The sequence below is a fragment of the Haliotis rubra genome, unplaced genomic scaffold (genome assembly GCF_003918875.1).
Source record: "Haliotis rubra isolate DU_JTF1 unplaced genomic scaffold, ASM391887v1 Scf9, whole genome shotgun sequence".
Lineage (NCBI taxonomy): Eukaryota > Metazoa > Mollusca > Gastropoda > Lepetellida > Haliotidae > Haliotis > Haliotis rubra.
This window is the reverse complement of record NW_025767634.1, coordinates 613,415-638,487: the sequence shown is the minus strand read 5'-3', so window position 1 is coordinate 638,487 and position 25,073 is coordinate 613,415. Positions and strand designations below refer to the sequence as shown.

Here is a 25,073-nt window from a genome sequence, read left to right as displayed (position 1 = left end):
GTCCAATTTCAGACTCGGTGTCTGTCGAGACTTTCGAATTAACAGAATATTCCCTTATCAACCAAGACTGCAATATCAGTCTCCCAGAGACCCATATCTGCTTGATACCAGTGAAGATCCGGGTTAGAATTGGTCTTCAGCAGCTCGTGCTTGTCGTAAGAGGCGACTAACAGGATCCGGTGGTCAGGCTCGCTGACTTGGTTGACACATGTCATCGTATCCCAATGCTCATACTGTTGATCAGTGGATCGTTTGGTCCAGACTCGATTATTTACCGACCACCTCCATATATGTAGCTGGAATATTGCCGACTTCAAACATATCAGCTTGAGACCCACATATCAACCCGAGACTATCATCGGGTATACTCTTGTATAAGTCAGTATCAATCAGACCCAATCAATTATATCAGTCTGTGACACATTAATACATATTGGTATATTTTCAGAGATGTTCTTTTTGCAAATCATGCAAATCCTGTGTGATACTGTGATATAACCTGCGTGAGTCGGGCTCTTCGCTTCATGTGCAGAAAGAAACAGAATGGTTCGGAGTCGGCATTTGTAGTACTTGTACCATCTGACATTACACTCAACTCTCGGACTGAGAGTGAGATTAATCACACCTACGACACCTGGGTCACCTGAGACACCCTGAGACACCTGGACAGAGTAATGGGTCTCGATCTGACTTTATTTGTGGGCGCAATAGACCCCGCCCTCATCTGCAGCATCTGCAGCCAAGTGTTCGTGAACCCAGTGTCCAACTCCTGTCATCACATCTTCTGTCAGTCGTGTATCGGGAAGAGCAGCAAGTCCAGGAAGTCTCAATACTGCCCGGAATGCTCGACCAAACTCCACGCAGAGTCCTCGGAGGTATCGGTGGAGCTGAAACTCAAGCTGTTGGGATTGAGAATCAAGTGTAACCATGGGTGTGGCATTGTATGCGAGCTAGCAGATCTTCCTGACCACGTGACTTATACATGTCCCAACGCTCCCGTTTCTTGTCCTAACAAAGATGTTGGATGTTGTAAGACAGTGAAGAGGTGTGAGGCGAGGATTCATGCTGAGGAGTGTTATCACAGGTACGTGGTTGAGTCTTTTTGCATCAGATATATAGAGATTATTACACCAGCAAGTGTGTCTATGGCATATACGAAACAAGTGTGAAATTTTGTATTGCACGGGGAGAGCGAGAGTGACGGCAATACATAATTTTGCACGAGTTTCGTATAAGTCATATGACACACTTGCTCGAGTGTAATAATTTCTTTATTATCCTTTTTATTCATGTACATTCGTGCAGTAAAACACGTAAGCAAGTGTGACGGTCCTCTTCATTGACGTCATGTTCAATTGTTTGATGACGTTACAGACGTCGAAATACAGAAACAATGGTTGCTAGGCAAAAGTGATATGTGCACATGTGCACATATGATATATATGACACTGGTTATGTTTCACCATATGGGTAATCGTATGAAAGTCCACATTATGAAACGTTGTTTTCACGAATTAACGCCGGAACATTCTCGTGTCCATGTGACCGTGTGAGTGAATGAGTGAGTTAGAGTGTGTGAATGAGTGAGTCATGTGTGCGTGAGTAAGTATATGCGTGTGTGTGTGAGTCTGTGGGGTAGGTTTAACGTTGCTTTCAGCAGTTATTCGGTTATTCTGTCGCCTGTCAGGTGAATGTGAGTGAAATGATCGAAGTGTAGACGTCAACAACTGTGATGAAACCATCGATCATGGATGTTAATTTGTCAAGGATCATGGACAGGATCCGACCCCACTGACATTAGAATTCTGGTGCAGTTAGAGAAGCGGCGTACAACCCAGTCTTTCCACTATTTAACCATCCACACTTTCTCACCGGGTTTAATTGAACGTCGATCAATTTGCAAGAGTATCATGGGGTTAACACAAAAACCAAACTATGATATTAAATTATTCAGTTCAGTTAACATATTTAAACCACAGTTTCGGGGCGATTGGGTAGCCTAGCGGTTAAAGCGTTCGTCACGCCGAAGACCCACATGGGTACGATTCCCCATATGGGTACAATGTGTGAAGCCCATTTCTGGTGATATTGCTGGAATATTGCTAAAAGCGGCGTAAAACCATACTCACTCACTCACTAAACCACAGTTTCACTCCCTTGCAGATTTGTGGAGTGTGAGGCTTGTGGGTTCCGAGTTCAGTACTGTGACCTCTTCACTCACCAAAGCAAGACTCGATGTCTGGAGAAGAAGCTGAGACAACAGGTTGCGCGCGCAGTGAAGTCAACCAACATGGAGGTAAGACGTCACCGAGACTACGTTAAGCGTCAACATTTCCAGCTTGAAAGACATCAACGACACGCGGTAATGAGCCATTTCAGATCCAAGCAACAAAACTACCTGGACAGTGTGCGCTCTAAACACAACGACGACGCCAGTGACGACACGCTTTCCGCGTCCTCCCCCCGGTCAAAGAACTCAGTTGCAGGGGACCAGTCTCTAGTTCTAAGTGCTGGCAAATCTCCACGGCCGCCACATACAGGGCAGAGTGTCTTCACTTGTAAGAACTGCAAGAAACCATTCAGAGAGACGGGCAATCACAGCCTGGCATGTTCCTACCACGCAGGGGTGAGAGTCTTAATATCAGCCTCCGTCAACTGACTGATTCATGTGATGGCTTATACAATTAGAGTGTCAAAGAAGATTCATAAAAGTTGGTCTGTCTATATTATTGAGTCAAAACTTGACGTCAATCGCCAATGTCTTTACAAGTCCTAGTAAAAACTTTTGGATGGGAATATAAATTCGTCAATTTTGTTAATGTTTCATCAATTCATCGCTTTTCTTGAACTAGTATGTCTTGGCAATGGATTTTGGTATACCCATTTTCCGAAATATCAATGCTATTTTTATGCTTGAAAATATTAATCAAGTAACTTCTTTGCACATATTTTCTGTACGGGTGAGCCATTGCTTGTATCATTGTGGTCAAACGAGATAAACATCTGACACTGAAAAGTCCATAAAGCATTAATGAAACTTTGCACCATGATAACATTTCTGATATTATATTTTTTTTAAATAATGGACAATAGATTTGAGTACTCATTAGTTTATTCGGCAAATAAGTTACCTTCACGTCCGATGCAATGTTGAACGATACCGCCTCTCACACACCTATTCAAATTCTGTCTGTTTCTTACATATACCTCCAACAGCCAGTAAGTATACACTTTCTACTTACAATAATTATTAACATGACTAAATAACATTTCCACTTAATATACAGAATATTTGCTTTTCCACTAAAGAACCGAGAAATATTCATTTTCGCTTTAAATTCTACTTCTATAGACCCAGGGATAACATTTTCTGTATTCTTTTTTTTATAAAAACCCAACAACTTTTCTCCAAGTAATAATCTTTTGTTTTTCCATGACGTCCGCAGATTGTAAGTATATGTGTATATATGTGTGTGTTTCTTGTGTGATACAATATGCACCCCTGTCAAAGGAGATTTTTGAGGTGGCATAGGTTTTTCTAAGCTTGTAAATCTTGACACATGAATGGTTAAATTAGCATTTGGCAAACTAAGCATCGGGTTAGCTTTTTGTATGATACGGGTTTTCTTTCAACACAGTTAACACCGGGTTTAATGGGGATGGAGGGTGATTTTATATGGGTTGACGCCCAGTGCAATAACTGTATATATCTTGCCGGGTGGAATACTGATACGAACTATATACATATACATGTAGTGGGTAGTATAAGACATGTAGTATGGTAGTATAAAACATATGTTGAAGATATGGTCTATGTTGTTCTCGAACACCTCCTTTGCACCATATGCACCAAAAGCCTTCACTGTTATTGGTTGTGCTCACTGCTGCATCTACACGAAAGGCACTGACATATATACATGGCATCTGGCATGCACGCGTCGGGTCAGTATCAGTAATGTCTACATATTTGAGAATATGTTGTATATTTCGGGATAGCCTTGTGGTTAAAGCGTTTCTTTATCTCTTCGAACATCCGGGTTCTATTCTCCACTCGGGTACAGTAACACAAAAAAACACGCTTTCTGTTTCGCGTCCACTTGTGTCTGATTGCCAAACCTGCGTAAATACTAATCAGTTGTTGGTAAACTTTTCTCCAAACATACCGGAGTCATGACAAGGTAAAGTGGCGAAAACATCATATATGAAAGAGGCATACATTTTCACAGCGCAATGGGTTTCTCTGACTATGCCATTTTCATCGTGTTTGCACCGAGTTTGAAGTTAACACATCCTAATACTGCTGTGTATGTTTTGTATATATTCCATATGGTAATACTAATTGTGATGTATTTGCATGAATATTTTCTAACATTGCATTCTGTGATATAGGATGGTAATCGCAGGGTGATATATTTATAATAATATTCCACCAACCTGGAATGATAGATACAATAGAATATTTCATAAACAACTAATTATAATTGCATTTTCAATCTGTCACACCATTTATTAAAAATACATGCTGTGTCCATTGCGATGTTGAGAATATACTTTCCTTAACAGCAGTTGCCATGGTGACTATGTCTATAGACCACAATACCGCAAATGTGTAAATGCTTAATTCACTATTACAGGCTATATTGCACAGCTGAATGTTACGTACTTATACGTAGTGCATCCTCCAATATCTCCAGGGTACACGTTCCGATAAATCTCCACTAGCAGTATCCTGATTGGATAAAAAGCCAGAAAAGGAAGGTCATGCAATTATCAGGCCCAGCCGTAGAAGCATCGAGTCTACTATATAGTGGAGATTTATCGGAACGTATACCCTGGAGATTATCGACTACGATGTAGTGGTGAATGGCGCATTCATTGCGTGGTGGGGAATGTCACATATATGTAATTTATAATGTTTGGACTGTTTTCAAGTGAAAGCGGACATTTTTATATACGTTGAAGTTATACAAAATATTCATATTTACATAATAGGATTAATACCAAGAGATAATGGGCTCAATAATAACACATTCAATAAGTGACTATGAGAAAATTTCAATTTTTGGCAGATAATTTCTTTTTTTTACGCTTTTCTATTTCGCTGTACATGCAAACAGATATTTAGAAAATAGTATATACACGTATTTCATGCGTGTATGATATAATGCATACATATTTAATGTGTATATATTTACAATTAATCTATATGTTAACACCACATCCAGAATCATATGTAGAATTTCTTTTCCTTTTTTTCATATGGATGGGGCAGATTGATGTAAGTATTAATATTTCGTGCATGAATAAACTGGCCAATTTCAACCAAAACGTTACAAGACATATGCCGTGTGAAAACGAGATAAGAGTTAAAAAAAATCCATACAACATCCATGTTAAAAGTCTAAATGTTGTAATCAATTAAGATTGAATGTATTGAAATTTTGACATGTGTTTGACAAATGTGACGCATTCATGTAATTCTCAGCTGACATCCCAATCGACCTCCTCCGTGGTCTAGCAGATATAGCGGCTGCCAGGAGGGTTCGATCCCCGGTCGCGTCACACCAAGATACCCTTAAGATAATACATAGGGCGACGTTGCTTGGCGCCTGGAGTTTAAGGGGATAAAACAAGAACGGTTCAGAATATACAGTGTCTGAGCTGGGTATTCACAAATGATACCCGTGATGGTCCGGGTTAGAATTGGGCTTCAGTAACCCATACTTGTCGTAAGAGGCGACTGACGGGATCGGGTGGTCAGACTCGCTGACTTGGTCGACACATGTAATCGAATCCCAACTGCGTAGATAGATGTTCATGCTGTTGATCACTGGATTGTCTGGTCCAGACTCGATTATTTACAGACCGCCGCCATATAGCTGTAATGTTGCTGAGTGCGGCGTTAAACAACAAACAAACAAAACACAGATCTCAGAGGGCCAGCACTGTAAAACCTGGCATTTGTCCGGACTTGTAGGCACAGATGCACTTGCACAACAAGACTATATACTCAGTTTCACCACACCGTGAATAAGATGCGTTTTTTGTTTCTTTTTCATATTGATCGATCTTGATAGCTTTTTGTAAGTATGTCTTCTCTTCTTATGTAGTGTGAGTAATTTGAGCAACTTTTGTGCATTTCACTTTAAAACAATTCTGTTTTTACCATTCTTTTCACCTATATATATTTTTACATGTCTAACTATGCGCTTCACCCAGACATTTAATGGGAAAGGTATAAGTTACATTTGGGGGTCATGTTACCCATTACCGGGCGTGAATGGTCGGTTCCTTCATTTCGAAATGACATTTTTTATTACTATTGATAACACGATACCTTTTTATATTTCATATTTCTCCTACAACCGTGTTCGACAGGGTGTAAGTATGGCTTGATTATTACAATGAAAAAGTAGATATTAATCCATAAATTCATAACGTTGTACGATTCCTCAATACGACATTATTTCCCATGTTTGTATGATTTGCATGTAACTGCATTCATAAGTAAGAACCTGGGCCCCGTTCCTCATAGCGATCGTAGCGCTGCGACAGTCCTAAGGCTATGTTAAAGTATGGGAGTTACGATCATCTTAGCGCTACGACAGTCGTAAGTCTATGTTAAAGTATTGGAGTTACGATCATCTTAGCGCTGCGACACTCCTAAGGCTATGTTAAAGTATGGAAGTTACGATCATCTTAGCGCTACGATCGCTTTGAGGAACGGGGCCCTGTTTCTTTATTTTTTAACAAATGGCTAAAAGAATGATCGCAAGTCTCAATTTATTTTCATGATCTCGATCACCTGCGGCCAATAAAGGGGGTAAGCGTATTTTCTATATTCTATAAAATTGTGATAACGCAGTATGGATATATTGTGGGGCTGGGTGCATGACATAAGACTGTACGTCTTGAGTGAGTGAATGAGTGAGTGAGTTGGGTTAAACGCCGATATGAACAGTATTCCAGTTTTAGCATAACGGCAGCGTATGCGGGTTTCCATGGTTTCTGACGTTTACCACTTTGGTGAAACCCATGACTACGGGTATGGTGCTAACAAAGCTGGGAACATACTCGTTCCGGGCTGGGGTTCGAACCCAAAGTCATAGTTGCATACCAAAGGGACGCAACTCTGCAACTTCCGGCGCCCCCGACGACTGGGTCACCTATCCACGTTAGTGTTATACATGCACTTGACACACGCTTTATTGCCATTGCAGACATGTTACAAGTGTGGAAGGATGGACTACCAACACGGGTGTAAGACTGGACAACACATTCCGGACAATGGTCATGACAACGTATTGGCAGCATGAGACTGTGGTGCTGATTGAGGTCAATATTCGTGTCCACGCTGACGTGGTCCCACAATGGTATTCTGCATAATAGCCAGGGGATAATCTGGACAAGTGACATGCTTTTCACAATCAGAACGCGCTTTACACACAAGGTGTTGGATATGCTGGAACATCAAAGTTCAACTGAAAAAAGGATTTTATCAAATGATTGGAGAATATTTTTTATCATTTATTTGATATTACATACGAAGTTCAGTCTTAATTACTGAACTTAATTACGTATGTTAATTAAAACATGTACTTCACTGGAAGACATTAATCTTCATTAAACATATTAAACAATTGCAATTTGTTTTTTATTGCATTTTGTTATATATGGAGTACCAAATGGATTATTTAGTTACTCGGACATGATACTTTCTTAAAATGAAGTTTACTCTAATCTCAAGACTATTGTCATTGGCCTGAATGAATTGTGAATATTGGAAAAGTTTTTCAGGCCAACATATATGTGTAGTTTTCACGTTATATACGGGCATAATGCATGTTAGATACAATTCAATCAGTTGATTGGTTTGACACAATCGCAAACTGGAGATGGAGATAGATTTTCATTTCTTTAAATACAGTCGAGCACCGTTGTCTCGATATTCACATTAGATACATCCATCGGAACCGGGAGATTGAGGAAGATGTCCCCGTCTTGAAATGTATCTGTACATCCATTTAAGGATGCAGACCCATCTGAATGGGAGAGATGGAGAAAGCTAGGTTTGGACAGAAAGAATTTCTTCATCGCACAAATCCTGATGCGTTCGAATTCAGAAACACAGGGCGGATATACTCTTTCATCCACGCAATTATTGATGTGTTTCAATAAAACACTAAAGATTAACAGATAAAAGTCACCTCTACATTAAATTAAATGGGATACATTATTTGCTAAGCTGAATATGTTCATTTCGGTACTGAATTCAATGAAATACGTGGATTAGCTTGCTGAATACATAGGTGTACATTCGCCATGCGCTGAATACTTGAGGTACATCCACTGACGAGGAGAGTGCACAGGTCTTAACCCTTCCAGGCACTGAATTCAATAAGATGCTTTAATTGATAAGACATCATGAAGGTGCCCCTCGTCCATACATTAATTTGATAATGAGAATTACGAAGAGATCTACCTAGTTCCGCGGGAGGACCATGGAAGGCTGACCTGAGGCAGTAATGGAAGCCATGCGAGTCCTTGCTGTAAGAGAGGTGAGCACCGTGGCAAGTGTTGCTTTGTACAGTTCATTTCTTTCGTACTGGGATTTGTGTCAAGCGTATGCCTACACATTTCACACCCCATGCCCAAGCTGTCATGACGTGGGATGTGCTTGCACGTGATCTAAGTGATCAAATTAGACCTTAGTGACCAAAAACAAGACTTTACTCTTGAGAAGGTTTCAAAATTCGTAGAAGCTGAAGAAGCTGATGTTCGTTCCAAATCGTGACTTCACTCTCAAGGTAGGAGGCATTTACAGACGAAGCAGAGTGCAGCTATAAAATATGTCTCCAGTATACTACCACTGTGACAAGAAGGGTCACGGGAAGCACGCAGCCCCCAAATTCTGAAAAAGTGAATACCCAACGTAGGGCCACACCTACAGCAGATCCAAATACTTTGATTCTGTGTGAAGGAGTGTCATGAAAGTAGAAACACAGTAATTGGGGGAACGTAACACAACGCCAGAGGAAAGTGAGGGAACAATTCTTTATCCTCACTGCGCAGTTTATAAACCTGCACGGATGGAAAAGGAACAATCATCCACGTTCACCACGTGCATTACCAAGTTAAAACCAACTATCTGACATGTGGACAACTTTTATCAACCTTACGGTGAAAGGCCTCCGGGAAGACCATGACGAACTGTGCCCTGTTCATATACTACCCATCATTGTGTGTGTGTGTGTGTGTGTGTGTGTTTGTGTGTGTATGGTTACATCGAAGATGAATTTCTCCACTAACTTTGGGGCAACCAACTGCAAACTTTATGCAGATGAATTGTACGAGGATCACGCATCAAATTGCTGAAAAGCATGTGTAAATATCTTGCATGTGAACAGCTGCGTTTTGGTGTAAAATTTTGTTAAGAATTCGCCAATTTTCACTCTGAACTCATGATAATAGTCTTTAACGTTACGAATTTGTTTTACAATACTTCAGTTCATGTGTAAATAGTACCTTTAAAAATGGAATATTTTGCAAAATCTAGTTCAGAACAGTTGACTGAAGTAAGTGGCAACATTTACACGAAGTGAGTCTAAACTTTTGATGGGTATTATATTAAAACCAATATCAGCTTCCAGTGATGTCATGACAAACCCTGATTCCAGAGTTGTCCAGTATCTCAAATATCATTTATTTCAGTACTGAAGAGACCACAGGCCCATAGTACAATATCAGATAACAAGAATGGCATAGTATCACAATGTTTGCAGGCTGTTTTGCCAGTATCAAGGTTATATATCAACGGTGTCCCACGTTGCCCATGGTGGAGTGAGCCTCTAGACGGCATCTGGTATCATGGTTGAGTTAACACATCCTTCCGCTCCGCAACAGTCGACTCTATATCTAAAACCATGACAACCATAAAACTTTCACGTGGTTAAATTCTCAGTGGATACATGTACGATATGTTCCTGTGGGTCTGTATTTTTAAAATCCCTGTATAACAATGCTTCTGTCTCGTTACTTGTTAGCAGCAGAATCTCTGCATGTGTACACAGTAGACGTAATGAATGATTGACATATCGGTTTTAGTGGTTGTATTCTGTCTCTGTAATTGTGGTCGATTACTTGATTGTCTGGTTTGTCTGTAGTCCGCCGACGCATGTCAGGATACGTGCGCGGCGTTATACAACAAAGGCTTAGTGTTTAATGCAAATTGTGTGCTACCAGTATGAAATCCCGTACGTACATTCCTCAGTCGAATCTATTAACTATGTGAAATGCCACTCATTTACCCTGCAACCTTTCGATCTCTGTTGACGTCAACATTCAAATGCGAGTGAAATCCTGCGGGATCAGTTCAAGCTAGGCTTTTGCTCGACGAGCAGACATATCTGCATATAAACAATCTGAAATTCCTTTTAGTAGCTGCTTATTTTATTAACGCTTCAAGCAGTATGTGTACAATCATAATCAATCAACACTCGCCCCGTAAACCACTTTAAATCCGCTATTCGGCTTGTCCCGGAATAACACGAGTTGGTCGCGAATGTCATCGTTTAAGGTTTTACAAAGGGAGACAAAAAATGAAAGCCTGGAAACGGGAACGCTTTGCCATTCAGTGGGGGTGAGGACAGCCGATATGACACTGGTTGTTGGGAATCACAGGGGCGAGTTCCTAACCCACCCTAGACTGAACGCCACATAGTCATGACACGGGGTTCATCATCATGGCCACTTTCATCAGAATGGAATGGCACATTGTGCGTGGGACTGAGTGAGTGAGGGAGTTTAGTTTTACGCCGTTTCTAGCAATATTCCAGCAATATCACGGCGGAAAATGGGTTAGATGATCTTAATGTGATCGTGCTGATTGTGTGTTATGGTACGTGTGTTACAGGGGGGATATTTGCACATGTTTTCAGTCATTGTTTGCCTGGCCAGCACACAGGCCGTGGTGACGTTAGTCAAGGAGCTTATGGGATTCCGTGAAAGTTTTTTGATGAAAGCAAATCATATATCCTTTTGTGTTTATATGTTAAAGGAGTTTAAAAAAATGTTTGGTTCCGATCTGAATATTGATGCAAAGCTATTTTTAGCTCAAAATCCAAGATGGCCGCCAAAATTTAACCGGGAACTGAAAAAGTTGCAAAAACTCGGAACAAAACAATGGTTTTAATATCAAATACCATGCATATTTGGTTACGGAATATATTTCTCATATGCTGTAAGTCACCAGATCGTTTTAGTTTGATTTTAGTCTTAAATTTACATTAAAGAGTCATTTTTAGCTCTAAAAGTTATAATGATGAGTAAAACCCCAATTTCTTCACTAGGCATATATTTTGTATAGAACTAGTACAATATAAAAAAGGAATATACTTTTTACCATGTTTATCAACTATAGAAGAAGTCTTTACATGAAACTGCGACCCAGAAATATACTCTTCAAAATAAAGAAACGCACAAGCCATTTTTTAGAATAATTTCTTGCATTAGTTTAAGAGCTATTATTTCATGTAATCCCAATGGTAAAAGGTGAATATTCAAACGTCTATAGACAAAGCCTTTACTGTTGTGTTTCTGTTCTCTTGAGTCCACAAGATGGCGTCAAAGTCAGTTCTTTGTAAGGCCACCATTGGCAGCAATTACTGCTAGGGCACCGTCTCGGCACAGACTGGATAAGTTGACGAAGTAGCTATTATCATCGTAGGCGACTTCAATTTCCATTTTGACAACAAGGATAACCATGACACTTAACGAATAATTAATCTTCATGAAGTCCACAACTGTGTACAACTCGTGTCAGAGGCAAGCCACAGAGGTGGACACACTGTGGACTGGATAGTTACCCGTGATTCAGACGCGTGTGTCAGTTGTGTACCTGTATAGAATCTACAGCTCTCTGACCATTTCCATATATTTGTAGGCTTGGACCTTTCAATACCCAGTCCAAATGTGAAGATTACTCGCTGTAGGAACATGCGCTCCCTGGATATGGATACTTTTAAAGACAATTTGCTAAACTCAGACCTTATACTTGAGCCACCATCTGATGCTGAGAGTCTCGTTCTGCAATACAATAGAGCTCTATCTGAGCTGCTATATAGACAAACATGTACCAGTGAAGGACAGAGTCATACCAGTCACTAAAACATCTGCTTGGGACTTCACACCTGAAGTTCGACAAGCGAAAAAAGAAGAGGAAAGCAGAACGCAGATGGAAAACAATATTTCCTGGAGATTCATCTCCAAATGTATATTTCAGCCCAAAACTACTCAACAACGGTCATCAGACAAATCAACATCTCAATTCTAAGATTGAAGCCAACGAGTCAAGTCCAAAGTTGCTGTTCAAACTTTTGTTCAGTATCTTGAGTAAGCACTTTGAATCGACACTTCCGACATCTGATGACAATGAAGTAATAGCACAGACATTTATTTCTACAAAAAGATCCAAGAACATTCATGACAAGATTTCGATAGTTTCACTGATATTTACCAACATTAGTGCTGATTATTAACTCTTCTACTTCATCTGGTTATGTCCCAAGTGTACTCAAATCAGCTCTAGTTAGCCCACATCTGAAGAAATCAAGCCTTGATTAGGAGGATCCAAAAAACTACAGGCCTGTTTCAAACTTAGCATTTATATCCAAACTCATTGAACGTGCAGTCTCCAGTCGTCTCATGGGCCACCTTTCCTGGCATAACCTCTATGAGGTGTTCCTATCAGCCTACAGAGCACACCACAGCACAGAGACGGCCCTGCTGAAGATCCCGAATGACCTACGATGTGGTATTGACACAGGACAAGTGGCCCTGCTCACATTACTTGGCCTAAGCAGTGCCTTTGACACGACTGATCACCAGAGACTCCTCAAAAGACTTGATACAGAACTTGGATTCAGCTTTATCCTGGCTGACATCTTATCTACAGGACAGGACTCAAACCGTTGTTGTTGGTGAGTCTGTGTCAACCGCATCTAGGCTTGAGTGCGGAGTCCCTCAAGGATCCGTGCTTGGTCCGATCCTCGTCACCCTCTGTTCCACTTGGCTCTGTTGTAGCAAACCTTAATCTTGACCACTTTTACGTAGATGACACGCAGCTGTGGAAGTTATTTCAACCAAACACAGAGTCAGCTATAGAGCGTCTCTCTGTCAGACATCAGAAGATATTCATGGATGTCATCAAATGCCATGAAATTAAATTAAGAGAGTCCATTCTTTTGGGACAGGCTGGAAAACGCAAGCAGTGTGACATTACTAGTGTGTGTGTCTGTGGAGCAACTATTCTTCTTTCTTCCACTGTCAACGATCTGGATGTTGTCATCGATCAAGATCTAAGTAAGACAGTACACGTCAAGTATGTTAGTAAAACTTGCTACTCCCATCTCCACAATATCAAAGGCCAGACCGTTCTTACCAAAGACGCCTCAAAAACTCTCTGCCTCAGCCTAGTCACATCTCGTATGGACTACTGTAACAGCCTTTTGGCCGGATCTCCATCTTGTGTCACTGACCAACTCCAATGCATACAGAATTTAGCTGCTCGCATTACCTCCCAGATCACCAGAAAAAAGCACATCACACCAACTCTAAAGGACCTTCATTGGCTGCCCGTGAAACAAAGAATCTCCTTCAAACTATTCTGTCTCGCATACCAGTGCATGACTAACACGGCTCCAGTCTAACTCTCAGATCTTCTTCAGGCTTATGCACCATCTAGATCTCTCAGATCAGGGAATCAACACCTTCTTGTTATTCCCCAAAGTCAAACAGGCTAACTATGGACACCGTGTCTTCTCCTATCCTGCTGATAAAATTTTTCTCCCCACATTTATTTGTATATCTTTTTTTTTCAAAGATTATTACCATTTTAGAAAGTTATTCGCTCTGATGACTTGAACATTATTTCAAGGGATTTAATTGAGAGAGTGTGAAGCAGAAAATAGTGTTTTCTCCCCATCATTTCATTATATTCTTATCTATTTTCAAAGAACTCTGCTTTTAGATGAAAAACTTCCAGCGTAATAATAAGAAATTGATATAATCATAATCTGATATTGACACACTACATTTTGAAATAAGGACTGCTCCCTTACTGACAGTCTCACCAAACAAAAATAAACATCTCTTTTTTGTTTCATACATAACTGTTCTTTAATAACTTGATTTACATGAGTTGATGAAATGAAGCAATCATATACTTACAAAATGCACAAAACGTACATCTGCTTAAATTCGTCTGCTAGCTGTCATTTTGAGAGATGGAGTGTTCATTATATATATTTTTTTAATTTAAAAAAATATATTTTGGGGTTTTCTTTTAATAAAATATTTCATGAAATAGAGAAACACACTTGGATAAAACTTAAGAACCTCAAACTTTAAATATTCAACTCTCCCATTATGACCTTCTGACCTTTTAGCAACCTTTTCCACAACCACTTTGTACAGTGCTCAAAAGTACTATTTGCACCATATTTCAACTTGGAACCAAACTTGTTATTTAACTAGCATGTCTGATGAATACAAAAAACACAATGTCTTGCTTTCATCACAAAACCTCCACGGGACTTGAATGCTGTACCCATCCTACCAGACTATTATCCTAATATTAAGCTGGAATGTTGCTGAGAGTGGCGAAAACCATGGGACATGTACAACAACCTTGCGTTTACACTACGATTACCATGGTTACTAGTAGCTAAAGCAGGAGAATGAGCGAGTTAGTTGGAATTTACACCGCTGTTATAAATATTTCAGCAATTTCACGACGGAGGACACCAGAAATAGGCTTCACACATTATATCCATGTGGGGAATCGAACCCGGACCTTCGGCGTGACGAACTAGGCTACCCCAAAGCCCTTAACGCGGAAGAAAATGACAAGGCCTCAACAAAAATTCGAAAAACAACAAAGGAAAGAAAACATCCAACTCTACGTACTCCCAATATTTTTTCACGATTACAAAGTGGGTTAATTGTTATATCACCCATTCTCATTCTTAATAACTTGAAGGTACAAGGCACATCTTGCAATATATAGTGTAAGGCGGCTTATTTGTCTCCAACAGATGACGTTACCTTCTGTTACACGTCATTACATTACACAAAGTGACCTCATTCAGTTTGGTTGGTTGAAATTGTCATTTTGTATTGACCAATCAACCATCTCCAAAACACATTCCTGGTTTAAGATGAAATGTTCAGATATCCACAAACAAAAGTCAGCTATCCCTCTGTTATTTTCAGGCAATGACATATGAAAGGTAGTATATTGAAATGTTTATTAAAAATAACCATTGTCCAATAATTCCTAAGACTACTGCCTCCATTACAGGACACTATGATCCACACAACTTATCATGGATAGGTGACAGAGGTAGCATTCTTAGAATTTTGAACCATAGGAACAATATTAAATCAAACAATCACAGTTACAATCGGTTTCTTCTTTAGCATCATTGGGATTCAAGCAGCCAATCCATAAAGTAGTAAGTGTGATTCTTCAGCCAAGGTCTTGGGTGCAACATCAAATTAATCTACAATATACCTAATCTGCTGTGGGAATATAAGCGATTTGTGGCATGGATTTTAATGTGTGCAACATGGCACTAGCTGAACTACTTAGAAGCTTACAATAAGGTGTAAATCAATGTTTACAAATTCTGCAATAAATCCAATAGATAAATAATCTTTTAAACAGAAAGTCTTGAGTACTATCACCAAAGCACCCTGAACACTGGTGACACATATACGAGAACTATCATCCTTCATTGTGAATGCTCTGCAACTGCCTGTTGTACTGTATTGGCCAAGATAGAAAGTGTGATTTGTTTGACATGCCCAGTAACACTGCTACTTTAAAACTGATGGTTTGAAATATTAAAGAGATATTTCATTAATTTTAGATTTATTTTTCAGGTTTGACTGACTGGTGCAACAATAAGAAAATAAACTGTTTCATTGGATTTTGATAATGCTGCCTGAATTTGAAGGATTAAAAAAAAGATGCAGCATGAAATATGTACTAAATGTTCTTACGTATAATGCTAAAAACTACGTAATGAAATGAATTGTATTCATGTTTCATTTTCTGGTCCCTACAAACCACTAGGAATGACCAAAAAAATTCTTTTTGGACGATCACTGTGAATTCATGTACATTCTTCGGCAAATATGCCCACCATCATATTGTACTATGCCAGTAGGGACAGGACAGTGTATCTCAATGTTGCTTCCTATAGATGTTTCTGACACCAGTAGCGATAGGACAGTGTATCTCCACGCTGCTTCCTATAGATGTTTCTGACACCAGTAGCGATAGGACAGTGTATCTCCATGCTGCTTCCTATAGATGTTTCTGACACCAGTAGCGATAGGACAGTGTATCTCAATGTTGCTTCCTATAGATGTTTCTGACACCAGTAGCGATAGGAAAGTGTATCTCCATGCTGCTTCCTAAAGATGTTTCCAACACCAGTAGCGATAGGACAGTGTATCTCCATGTTGCTTCCTATAGATGTTTCTGACACCAGTAGCGATAGGAAAGTGTATCTCCATGCTGCTTCCTATAGATGTTTCTGACACCAGTAGCGATAGGACAGTGTATCTCAATGTTGCTTCCTATAGATGTTTCTGACACCAGTAGCGATAGGACAGTGTATCTCCATGCTGCTTCCTAAAGATGTTTCCGACACCAGTAGCGATAGGACAGTGTATCTCCATGTTGCTTCCTATAGATGTTTCTGACACCAGTAGCAATAGGAAAGTGCATCTCCATGTTGCTTCCAATAGATGTTTCTGACACCAGTAGCAATAGGAAAGTGCATCTCAATGTTGCTTCCTATAGATGTTTCCGACATCAGTAGCGATAGGAAAGTGTAACTCCATGCTGCTTCCTATAGATGTTTCTGACACCAGTAGCGATAGGAAAGTGTATCTCCATGCTGCTTCCTATAGATGTTTCTGACACCAGTAGGGATAGAAAAGTGTGTCTCCATGCTGCTTCCTATAGATGTTTCTGACACTAGTAGGGATAGAAAAGTGTGTCTCCATGCTGCTTCCTTAAGATGTTTCTGACATCAGTAGCAATAGGAAAGTGTGTCTCCATGCTTCTTCCTATAGATGTTTCTGACACATGTAGGGATAGGAAAGTGTGTCTCCATGCTGCTTCCTATAGATGTTTCTGACACCAGTAGGGATAGGAAAGTGTGTCTCCATGCTGCTTCCTATAGATGTTTCCGACACCAGTAGCGATAGGAATGTGTGTCTCCATGCTGCTTCCTATAGATGTTTCTGACACCAGTAGGGATAGAAAAGTGTGTCTCCATGCTGCTTCCTATAGATGTTTCTGACACTAGTAGGGATAGAAAAGTGTGTCTCCATGCTGCTTCCTAAAGATGTTTCTGTCATCAGTAGCAATAGGAAAGTGTGTCTCCATGCTGCTTCCTATAGATGTTTCTGACACCTGTAGGGATAGGAAAGTGTGCCTCCATGCTGCTTCCTATAGATGTTTCTGACACCAGTAGGGATAGAAAAGTGTGTCTCCATGCTGCTTCCTATAGATGTTTCTGACACCAGTAGGGATAGAAAAGTGTGTCTCCATGCTGCTTCCTATAGATGTTTCTGACATCAGTAGCGATAGGAAAGTGTGTCTCCATGCTGCTTCCAATAGATGTTTCTGACACCAGTAGGGATAGGAAAGTGTATCTCCATGCTGCTTCCTATAGATGTTTCTGATATGGATTTGATCCTCAAACAAAGTTCTTAGTACAGTACAGTACAGATCAATTCTAACCCGGATCTTCATGGGTCCTATTACGAAAACACCGTGGGGCTGTCGATAGATGTATAAAGAAAAAAATGGACAAAGTTGAATGATAATGATCCTGATGATGGTGCCGAAAAGATTCTTACCATTAAGATCAACACAAACTTCCAGTTAGATCAGCGTGATAACCTTTCTATTTTGATTCAGGTTTAAGAGCCAGTGTGCCATAGGTACCAAACTTTGCTTTTATTTAGTGGCGAAACATCTTGGAGATATAAGGGGTTTGGTTATGCCAAACAGGTTTTTGAAAGGCCTTGATAATAGGAGGATACAATGGTATTTTTCTAATTTACAATTCTCACAATAGTGTGTGATACTTTTTTGTGAATGAAATGTGTTGCCTATGCTGATGGAGACATGATAGCTACCAAGTCAGATTCCAATGTCATAATTTCCTTATATCCAGAGATGCCAACCCTGATTTAGTCCAATAAGTATTTTGGCCAAAAACTGATGCAAAAATTAGTATTTTTGCCAAACATAGTATTAACTTTTCCAAAGAATTTTCATAGTTAATAAAAATATATAGATATTCTAGTAACTTGTTATTAACATTGTACTCACCTACATCAGTAGTAAGTATCCACATATAGCTTGATACTGAATAAAATGTGGTTGAAATTTATTGTGTATGGTACATATGCTATTTGATAATTTAATGTATTTTTTTATAAATTTGTATATTTTTACTGCTATTGTAGTCGCTTATTTTGTGTTGTTTTTGTAACGAATACGATAGTATGGGTTGGCATCTCTGTTATATCAAAGGCGACATGAGGTAAAACTGTATTTAACACTGTCTTCGATATTATCACTCCTATACAAAAACACACATCTGTTTGTGTGTTTGCATGTACCAGTCTGCACTAAAACTACTTCATAGTACTAGCCCACTGAGATACCATGCCGCGGTTATACATAATTACACCCCGGAGTTTGGTGAGTGACTCTGAGCTGATCAGTTCTGGTTTAATCTATGCTGAGTTAATAACAACAAGAACCATCTCTTTTGGCATGATGTGGCATAGATTGAATCAAAGCTCTTCTGCTTGCTGGGAAGATGCCCTTTCAACCACTTCAAGATGCCTAGATGCCAGTCTATGTTGTATTGAACTTTGCTTTTAGCTTGGTCCCAGCCTATTCCTTATCGAGTCATCTTTTCTGTGTCGAACTCTGGATAACCTGAAGTATTTTTGTAGGTCCCTTCCACTTCATCACAACCGTGTTTGACGGCATGTCTTATCTTACTGATAGTGATACCAGAGTTTTACTCATTACCGTGTGTCTTTGACTAAATGCCAGATCATTGGGTACACAACTGTCAGGGAATTAAAACTACAAAAACATAACAACATAAACATGCCTTTACATCATCAATGGACATTAAAATCATAAGAAAATATGGTGTTAAAATCCTGAATACAATCTCGGATAAAAAATCCTTGATAACAAATTTTCGGTCCATGTATACTAACATAAAAAAAAACCCCATTCATCAGACATCCAATGATTGCACTTCTTTCAAGTCTTCTTTCAGTATAATGTCCATTCCTTCAAACAGGTAGTAGCCATTAAACTTAGCTCCCTTTAACATCAGGGGAAACCACAGCTTGTCATCAGGCCACATGATGTCGTACGGTATTGAGTCGATATCGTACCACTGGGGACGCATTTCTGGGGAGAAAATGTTTTTGTAATCTTAACACCGAAATACAATACATCCTGAGGTCACTGATGTCTCATCAACACTCCTCCTGCCTGTATACACGAAGGTCCTCAATCATGACAGTCACATTGAAAAGGGAATATAATATAAATTATTGAAATCTTGAAAGAATTGAGAGCATGGTCAATGTGCAAATGTGAGAATATGGTCAAAGTTGAAAATGTCACAAATAAGATCATATAAGTACCAATTCTAACTCTTTGATTACACTCTACAAAGAAATATCTGTGTAATGTCCACAAATAGTGTTTTTAAATATGGCACAGCAAGTTTCAACTTCATCCATTAGCTGGTTGCAGAGATTGAGTGAGTAAGTTGCGTGAGTGAGTGAGTGTAGTTTTATGCCACTTTTAGCAATATCCCAGAAGGTGACACCATAAATGGGCTTCACACATTGTACTTATGTGTAGAATCGAACCTAGGTCTTGGGTGCGATGAGCAAAAGCTTTCACCGCTAGGCTACCCAACTGTCCCTGGTTGCAGAGAAGATGAGCATAGCCATTGACAACAGACAATGAGAAAAGCTCCAAGACAGGTCAGCTATATCTGAAACAAATGTTGCTTTGGTCGACATACCAGAAGTCTCTGTGGGTTCTCCTTCATAACCGCGTGTGTGGAACACATGCACCTCCAACCACTGTGGCATGCCAACAAACTCAAACTTGAGGACACCAATCTGCTCCAGTTTGTGAGCTGTCAGTCCACTTTCTTCCTTCAGCTCTCTGAAGCATGTATACAGAGCATCATCAGCATCATCCTCAGCATATTGTGTCTCACAACAATAACTAGAAACATTACTGAGAAGAAACCTTTGGTTCCTGCAAATGGCTAGCCAAATGTGAAGATAAGCTACCTTTTCTAACCATAAATGATCATTCATGTATCCAATATTTGGGTCATTGGCAATCGGAGAAGGGTCACCCCAAAATATGAGAAAAATGTTTACACTTTCTAGTACAGATTTCTTGTACTTTTTACAGTTTAGCCCCATCTGGGATTGGAACCCACACTATCAGAGTGAAGTATCACCAGCACACAAAGTATGCAATCTAACCCACTCAGCCACGTTGGCTTCCACAAAATGGTTGTCTGACAACATGAAGACTTGATCCCATACTTTCTGTACTCCTCTGTGTAAATTGGCAGGGCTCCTATGGTTGATAGCTATGAATACACAATGCCACAAATAAAGTCCAATATATCATATGTTATATCTAGGGTTACACTTTCACTATTTTCAACACAAAGGCACTGACTATTTAAAAGTTGCAGTGGTCGAGGCAGGTGAGTAGCCTTGTCGTTAACATGTTCCTTCTTCATGCCCAAAGCCCATGTTGGATTCTCCAATGTGTGAAGCAAACTTCTGGGGCCGTAAGTTTGAAGCAGGTTTTAAGGTAGTTTAAGCTAGTCCAGGTCTAAATCTTGATTTAAACCAAGTCTGGTAATTTCAAAGCAGGTTTAGCCTTAAACCTGGTTTAAAGTGCCAACAGAGCATGCTCAAACATGGGTTTTCACAAATTCAGGAGTGGAAAATCAATGAAACATAATTAATACATTTAGACCTGGTCTGAATGCTAGTTTACCTCAACTACCTTTCCATATTACCGTTTAGTTAGCCCTGCATTGTTAGTAAGTATGGTTTTACATTCACACAGCTTTTGTCAATATTCAGCAGTATCACTAATAGGGACCCCAGGGGCCACAAGTTCGTAGCTCGAAGCAGGTTTAGTGCTAGTCCTGGTTTAGTTAAACCTAGACCATTGATTTATTTTGTTGAAAATATTATTTTACAAATGATTGGCACGAAGATACTGTATTAGTATCCCATCCAATTTAGCAGACTGCTGACTATAGCAACAATTTCACTTAATCTATGCCTAAATATTGATTCATAATAACCTTTTTGCAGCTTCAGGTATAGTTTCGCCCTTTTCAACCTTTCCTCCCGAAACCATTCCAGCGACCTTCCCCAAATCCTCTCTTCTTCAAGCCCAGTAGAATCTGAGCCTCCTTCCTCACAAACACCAGTGTGAGGAGCTTGTTGGCTACCATGACTACCTGTAGAAACAGAGAGCCGATTCTCAATCACTGAATGTCAATTACAAAGAGGACTTTGGTTCCACTTTATTGTATAAGAATGATGCATAGAAAGTAGTGATGTTCACATCAGTGAATGTAGTTCATGACTGTTTGAAATCAGTACTGAAAAAACATCCATTTCAAACTAATTTAACAATGTGAGTGAGTGAGTGAGTGAGTTTAGTTTTACGCCGCACTCAGCAATATTCCAGCTATATGGTGGCGGTCTGTAAATAATTGAGTCTGGACCAGACAATCCAGTGATCAACAGCATGAGCATCGATCTGCACAATTGGGGACCGATGACATGTGTCAACCAAGTCAGCGAGCCTGACCACCCGATCCCGTTAGTCGCCTCTTACGACAAGCATAGTCGCCTTTTGTGACAAGCATGGGTTGCTGAAGACCTATTCTACCCCGGATCTTCTCGGGTAATTAAACAATGTGAATCAGGGTCACAACTCCTGAACTGTTTCCCTGCTTCAATGCAGTGAGGTATGCTCAAAGGGACAGTATGTTCACTATTCTGAAGCATTGCTTGGACACAATCACTGAAGGGACCCATGCATATTCAGCACTGCTCGCCTTATTCAACAAGAAATGTTTCTGACCACACCATGGGTGTTTGTTGTTTAACAATGCACTCAGAAATATTCCAGCTATACAATGGCAGTCAGTAAATAATCGAGTCTGGACCACACAATCCAGTGATTGACATCATGAGCATTGATCTATGCAGTTGGGGTGTGATGGCAAGTCAGCAAGCCTGGCCACCCGATCCTTTCAGTTGCCTCTTACAGCATATTTCATTGTTTTGCATAATCGAATTCACATACAACTCTGACAGTGAGGAATGGGTGAGTGAGTGTGTTTAGTTTTACGCCGCACTCAGCAATATTCCAGCTATATGGTGGCGGTCTGTAAATAATCGAGTCTGGACCAGACAATCCAGTGATCAACAGCATGAGCATCGATCTGCGCAACTGGGAACCGATAACACTTGTCAACCAAGCCAGCGAGCCTGACCACCCAATCCCGTTAGTCGCCTCTTGCGACAAGCATGGGTAACTGAAGATTCATTCTAACCCAGACCTTCACGGGTTGACAATGAGGAGCATGACAGTATAGCTTTAAGTATCAATTAAAGTTACCAAATCACAAAGTATCCATTGGACTTCAAAGACCTGGAGAATCAGTGCTCCAAAGGAAATACTTTTACATGCTTTAACAGATTTTCTCAGGGAAAGAAAAAACATTTCCTGGCATTTATTAATCTAAATGTGTAAACATGTCCACAATGAAAATTATGTGGCTATGTTTCTATGACAACAGTGAAAACAATAATTATTCAATTAATATATGACCAAAATGCAACAGGGAAACTTATAGAATTAAATATTCATCTTGTTCTTGTCAACCAAACTTAAAAGCCAACCAAAATAAACACAAATAAATAGTTGGAGAGTCTAGCATTATATCTATTCTACTTTTTATCGAAGGTTTAAAAAACACTAGGTAACCTATACAAACTAAGGAGAAATTTCACACAAACACATTCATTATTGAATTATAAATATAAACCATGGGGGATTTCTATTTAGCATGACGGAACAATGTTATTCAATATAAGAAAGGCAAATATTTTATCATACTATATCCAGATTTTCTAACATGAATTAATATGTATGTAAATAAGCATATTTGTTTTACTCATTCAAAGAGCCCCACGTTGGATGCTTGGATCAATGTTTATTTGTGTTCAGGTACGAATTTCTGAGATTATACAGAGGAAACAAACAAATCGTCACCAATGATGTCGTTCCCGACACAAGGGATGTCAATATATCACGGTGATCATACACTAACAACACTACTTGGTTGAATTTAAACATGAACAAGCACATGAATGCCAATAACGCCATAAATGGACGCTTCAACATCGGGTTAATGGTTATGACACTGCATACATAAATGGAATCTTACAGATAATACAATCTAGAGTACGGGAGTAACTTCGTATAATGCACAACGTGGTGTAACAACCGTGTTACAATGTAAATGTTTGTGTACGTGCTATTTCCCGCCAGCAACAACTTTATTATTTCTTTTATTAGAGAAGAACGTGTAGGTCGGATGCGAAGAAACCGGACGGGACCGGGATATATTAAGGTGAAGGGGTCGTTGTCGGCACGGGTACTACAGAAACGTACCCTGGCCATAATGAGAATACAGAAACGTACCCTAGGACGATTCCATTCCCATTGTGTCGTATTCTTGATCGGAACTGTCATGCTGTTAAATTAGATACATTTGATTGGTTTATGTAAGTAATGAGAATACACAGTAACGGATATTTCGCGATGCTTATGATACCAATCGCAATCAGTTGAACGGGAACAACTACATATGGTTTCGGTTTCGGATTGCGGAATATGGACTCGTCCACCTTTTAGGGTACCGGGTACGTTTCTGTATTTTGACTTTGTTTAGGGTACATATCTGTATACAGAAACGTACCTGGGGTATGTATCTGTAGTACCTGTGCCGACAACGACCCCTTCAGCTATATTAAGCTCGATCTGCTCTATAAAGTGATATTATAATAATATGATATTTTTTCTCACACTACCAGCATATAGTTAATGGACATAATGCCGGTATTCCTATGTTTAAATTACAGAAAAGGCGACAACGTAGTTTGTAATTTGTATCCATGGAATGTTTTGTGGCAGGCACCCTCCAGAATTCCAAAAGTGATGTTTCTGGTTTGTCAGCACCGACCTTCGTATTGGTGCTGTATGGATGAACCGGCGACATTACCTTTTTGAGAAGTGGAAGAACATCTGGTGTCAAAAATTTGTAAGAACAAAGTGAAAATTGGCATCTATGTGTATTTGTTAGAAATCTTAGCAGAGTGGTCACCCATACCAGAGACCATATTATACGGTCTCTGCCCATACAGATTCTTCCAACTTTTTGAGTAGCCGAGTTTCAAAGTAAAGAAGAATAAATTACATCATCATTGTCAGTTATCGTGTTTGCTAAAACTGGCTTCCGTAGTCGCTCTTTGAGGAAGAAAATGGAAACAACTAGTTTTTGGTAACTCGGAATGTAACTTCGTGTATATGGTCTCTGTGTATATTTACAGATAAATCAGTTTGTATTCTGGGGTTTTTTAACCGTGAGTCTGCATTCATTATGAATATTATTTCACAATTGAAAACGTTATGAATGTTTAAATTTCAGAGAGACTCATTAATTGACATGCTGAGTAGTTCCTTTTTCATACAAGAAATATAGTTTGTCCAGGTATTAAATAATAAGGGGCTCCAAACATTGCTTCTCAACTGCCCTGTACGGAGAATACAAAAACAGTCACGTGAGATTTCATGCGCATTATCGATTTCCGGTTATCGC

The 25,073-nt window shown here is 39.6% G+C and overlaps 2 protein-coding genes across 5 annotated transcripts; one reads left to right on the top strand and one right to left on the bottom strand.

Moving 5' to 3' along the window:
* The first annotated feature begins 291 nt into the window (after positions 1 to 291).
* On the top strand, positions 292 to 7,642 carry LOC124263877 (E3 ubiquitin-protein ligase PDZRN3-like). 4 transcript variants are annotated; one of them, XM_046698604.1, is made up of 7 exons: positions 292 to 1,084; positions 2,164 to 2,626; positions 3,217 to 3,219; positions 3,447 to 5,278; positions 6,078 to 6,381; positions 6,821 to 6,823; positions 7,221 to 7,642. In XM_046698604.1, the coding sequence occupies exons 1-4, from the start codon at positions 675 to 677 to the stop codon at positions 3,486 to 3,488; spliced, it is 918 nt and encodes a 305-aa protein (XP_046554560.1). In that variant the 5' UTR covers positions 292 to 674; the 3' UTR covers positions 3,489 to 5,278; positions 6,078 to 6,381; positions 6,821 to 6,823; positions 7,221 to 7,642. The 4 variants fall into 4 exon arrangements, with proteins under 4 accessions (XP_046554560.1, XP_046554557.1, XP_046554559.1 ...); XM_046698601.1 differs by having other exon boundaries at positions 3,217 to 5,278; XM_046698603.1 differs by lacking the exons at positions 6,821 to 6,823; positions 7,221 to 7,642 and having other exon boundaries at positions 3,217 to 5,278; positions 6,078 to 6,083; positions 6,379 to 6,598.
* Positions 7,643 to 19,201: 11,559 nt separating this feature from the next.
* LOC124263817 (oxidized purine nucleoside triphosphate hydrolase-like) lies at positions 19,202 to 21,630 on the bottom strand. Its single transcript, XM_046698547.1, is given in 4 exon segments — positions 19,202 to 19,525; positions 20,154 to 20,299; positions 21,477 to 21,523; positions 21,525 to 21,630. Coding segments are annotated over 4 exon segments (477 nt in total). The 5' UTR covers position 21,630; the 3' UTR covers positions 19,202 to 19,346.
* Positions 21,631 to 25,073: the final 3,443 nt, after the last annotated feature.

Excerpts from the sequence above, each read along its gene's own strand:
- LOC124263877 (XM_046698601.1), top strand. The coding sequence starts at position 675 with ATGGGTCTCGATCTGACTTTATTTGTGGGCGCAATAGACCCCGCCCTC. Across the intron at positions 1,085-2,163 it reads GCTGAGGAGTGTTATCACAG|ATTTGTGGAGTGTGAGGCTT; the intron begins GTACGTGGTTGA and ends ACTCCCTTGCAG. Across the intron at positions 2,627-3,216 it reads CATGTTCCTACCACGCAGGG|CCAGTAAGTATACACTTTCT; the intron begins GTGAGAGTCTTA and ends TACCTCCAACAG.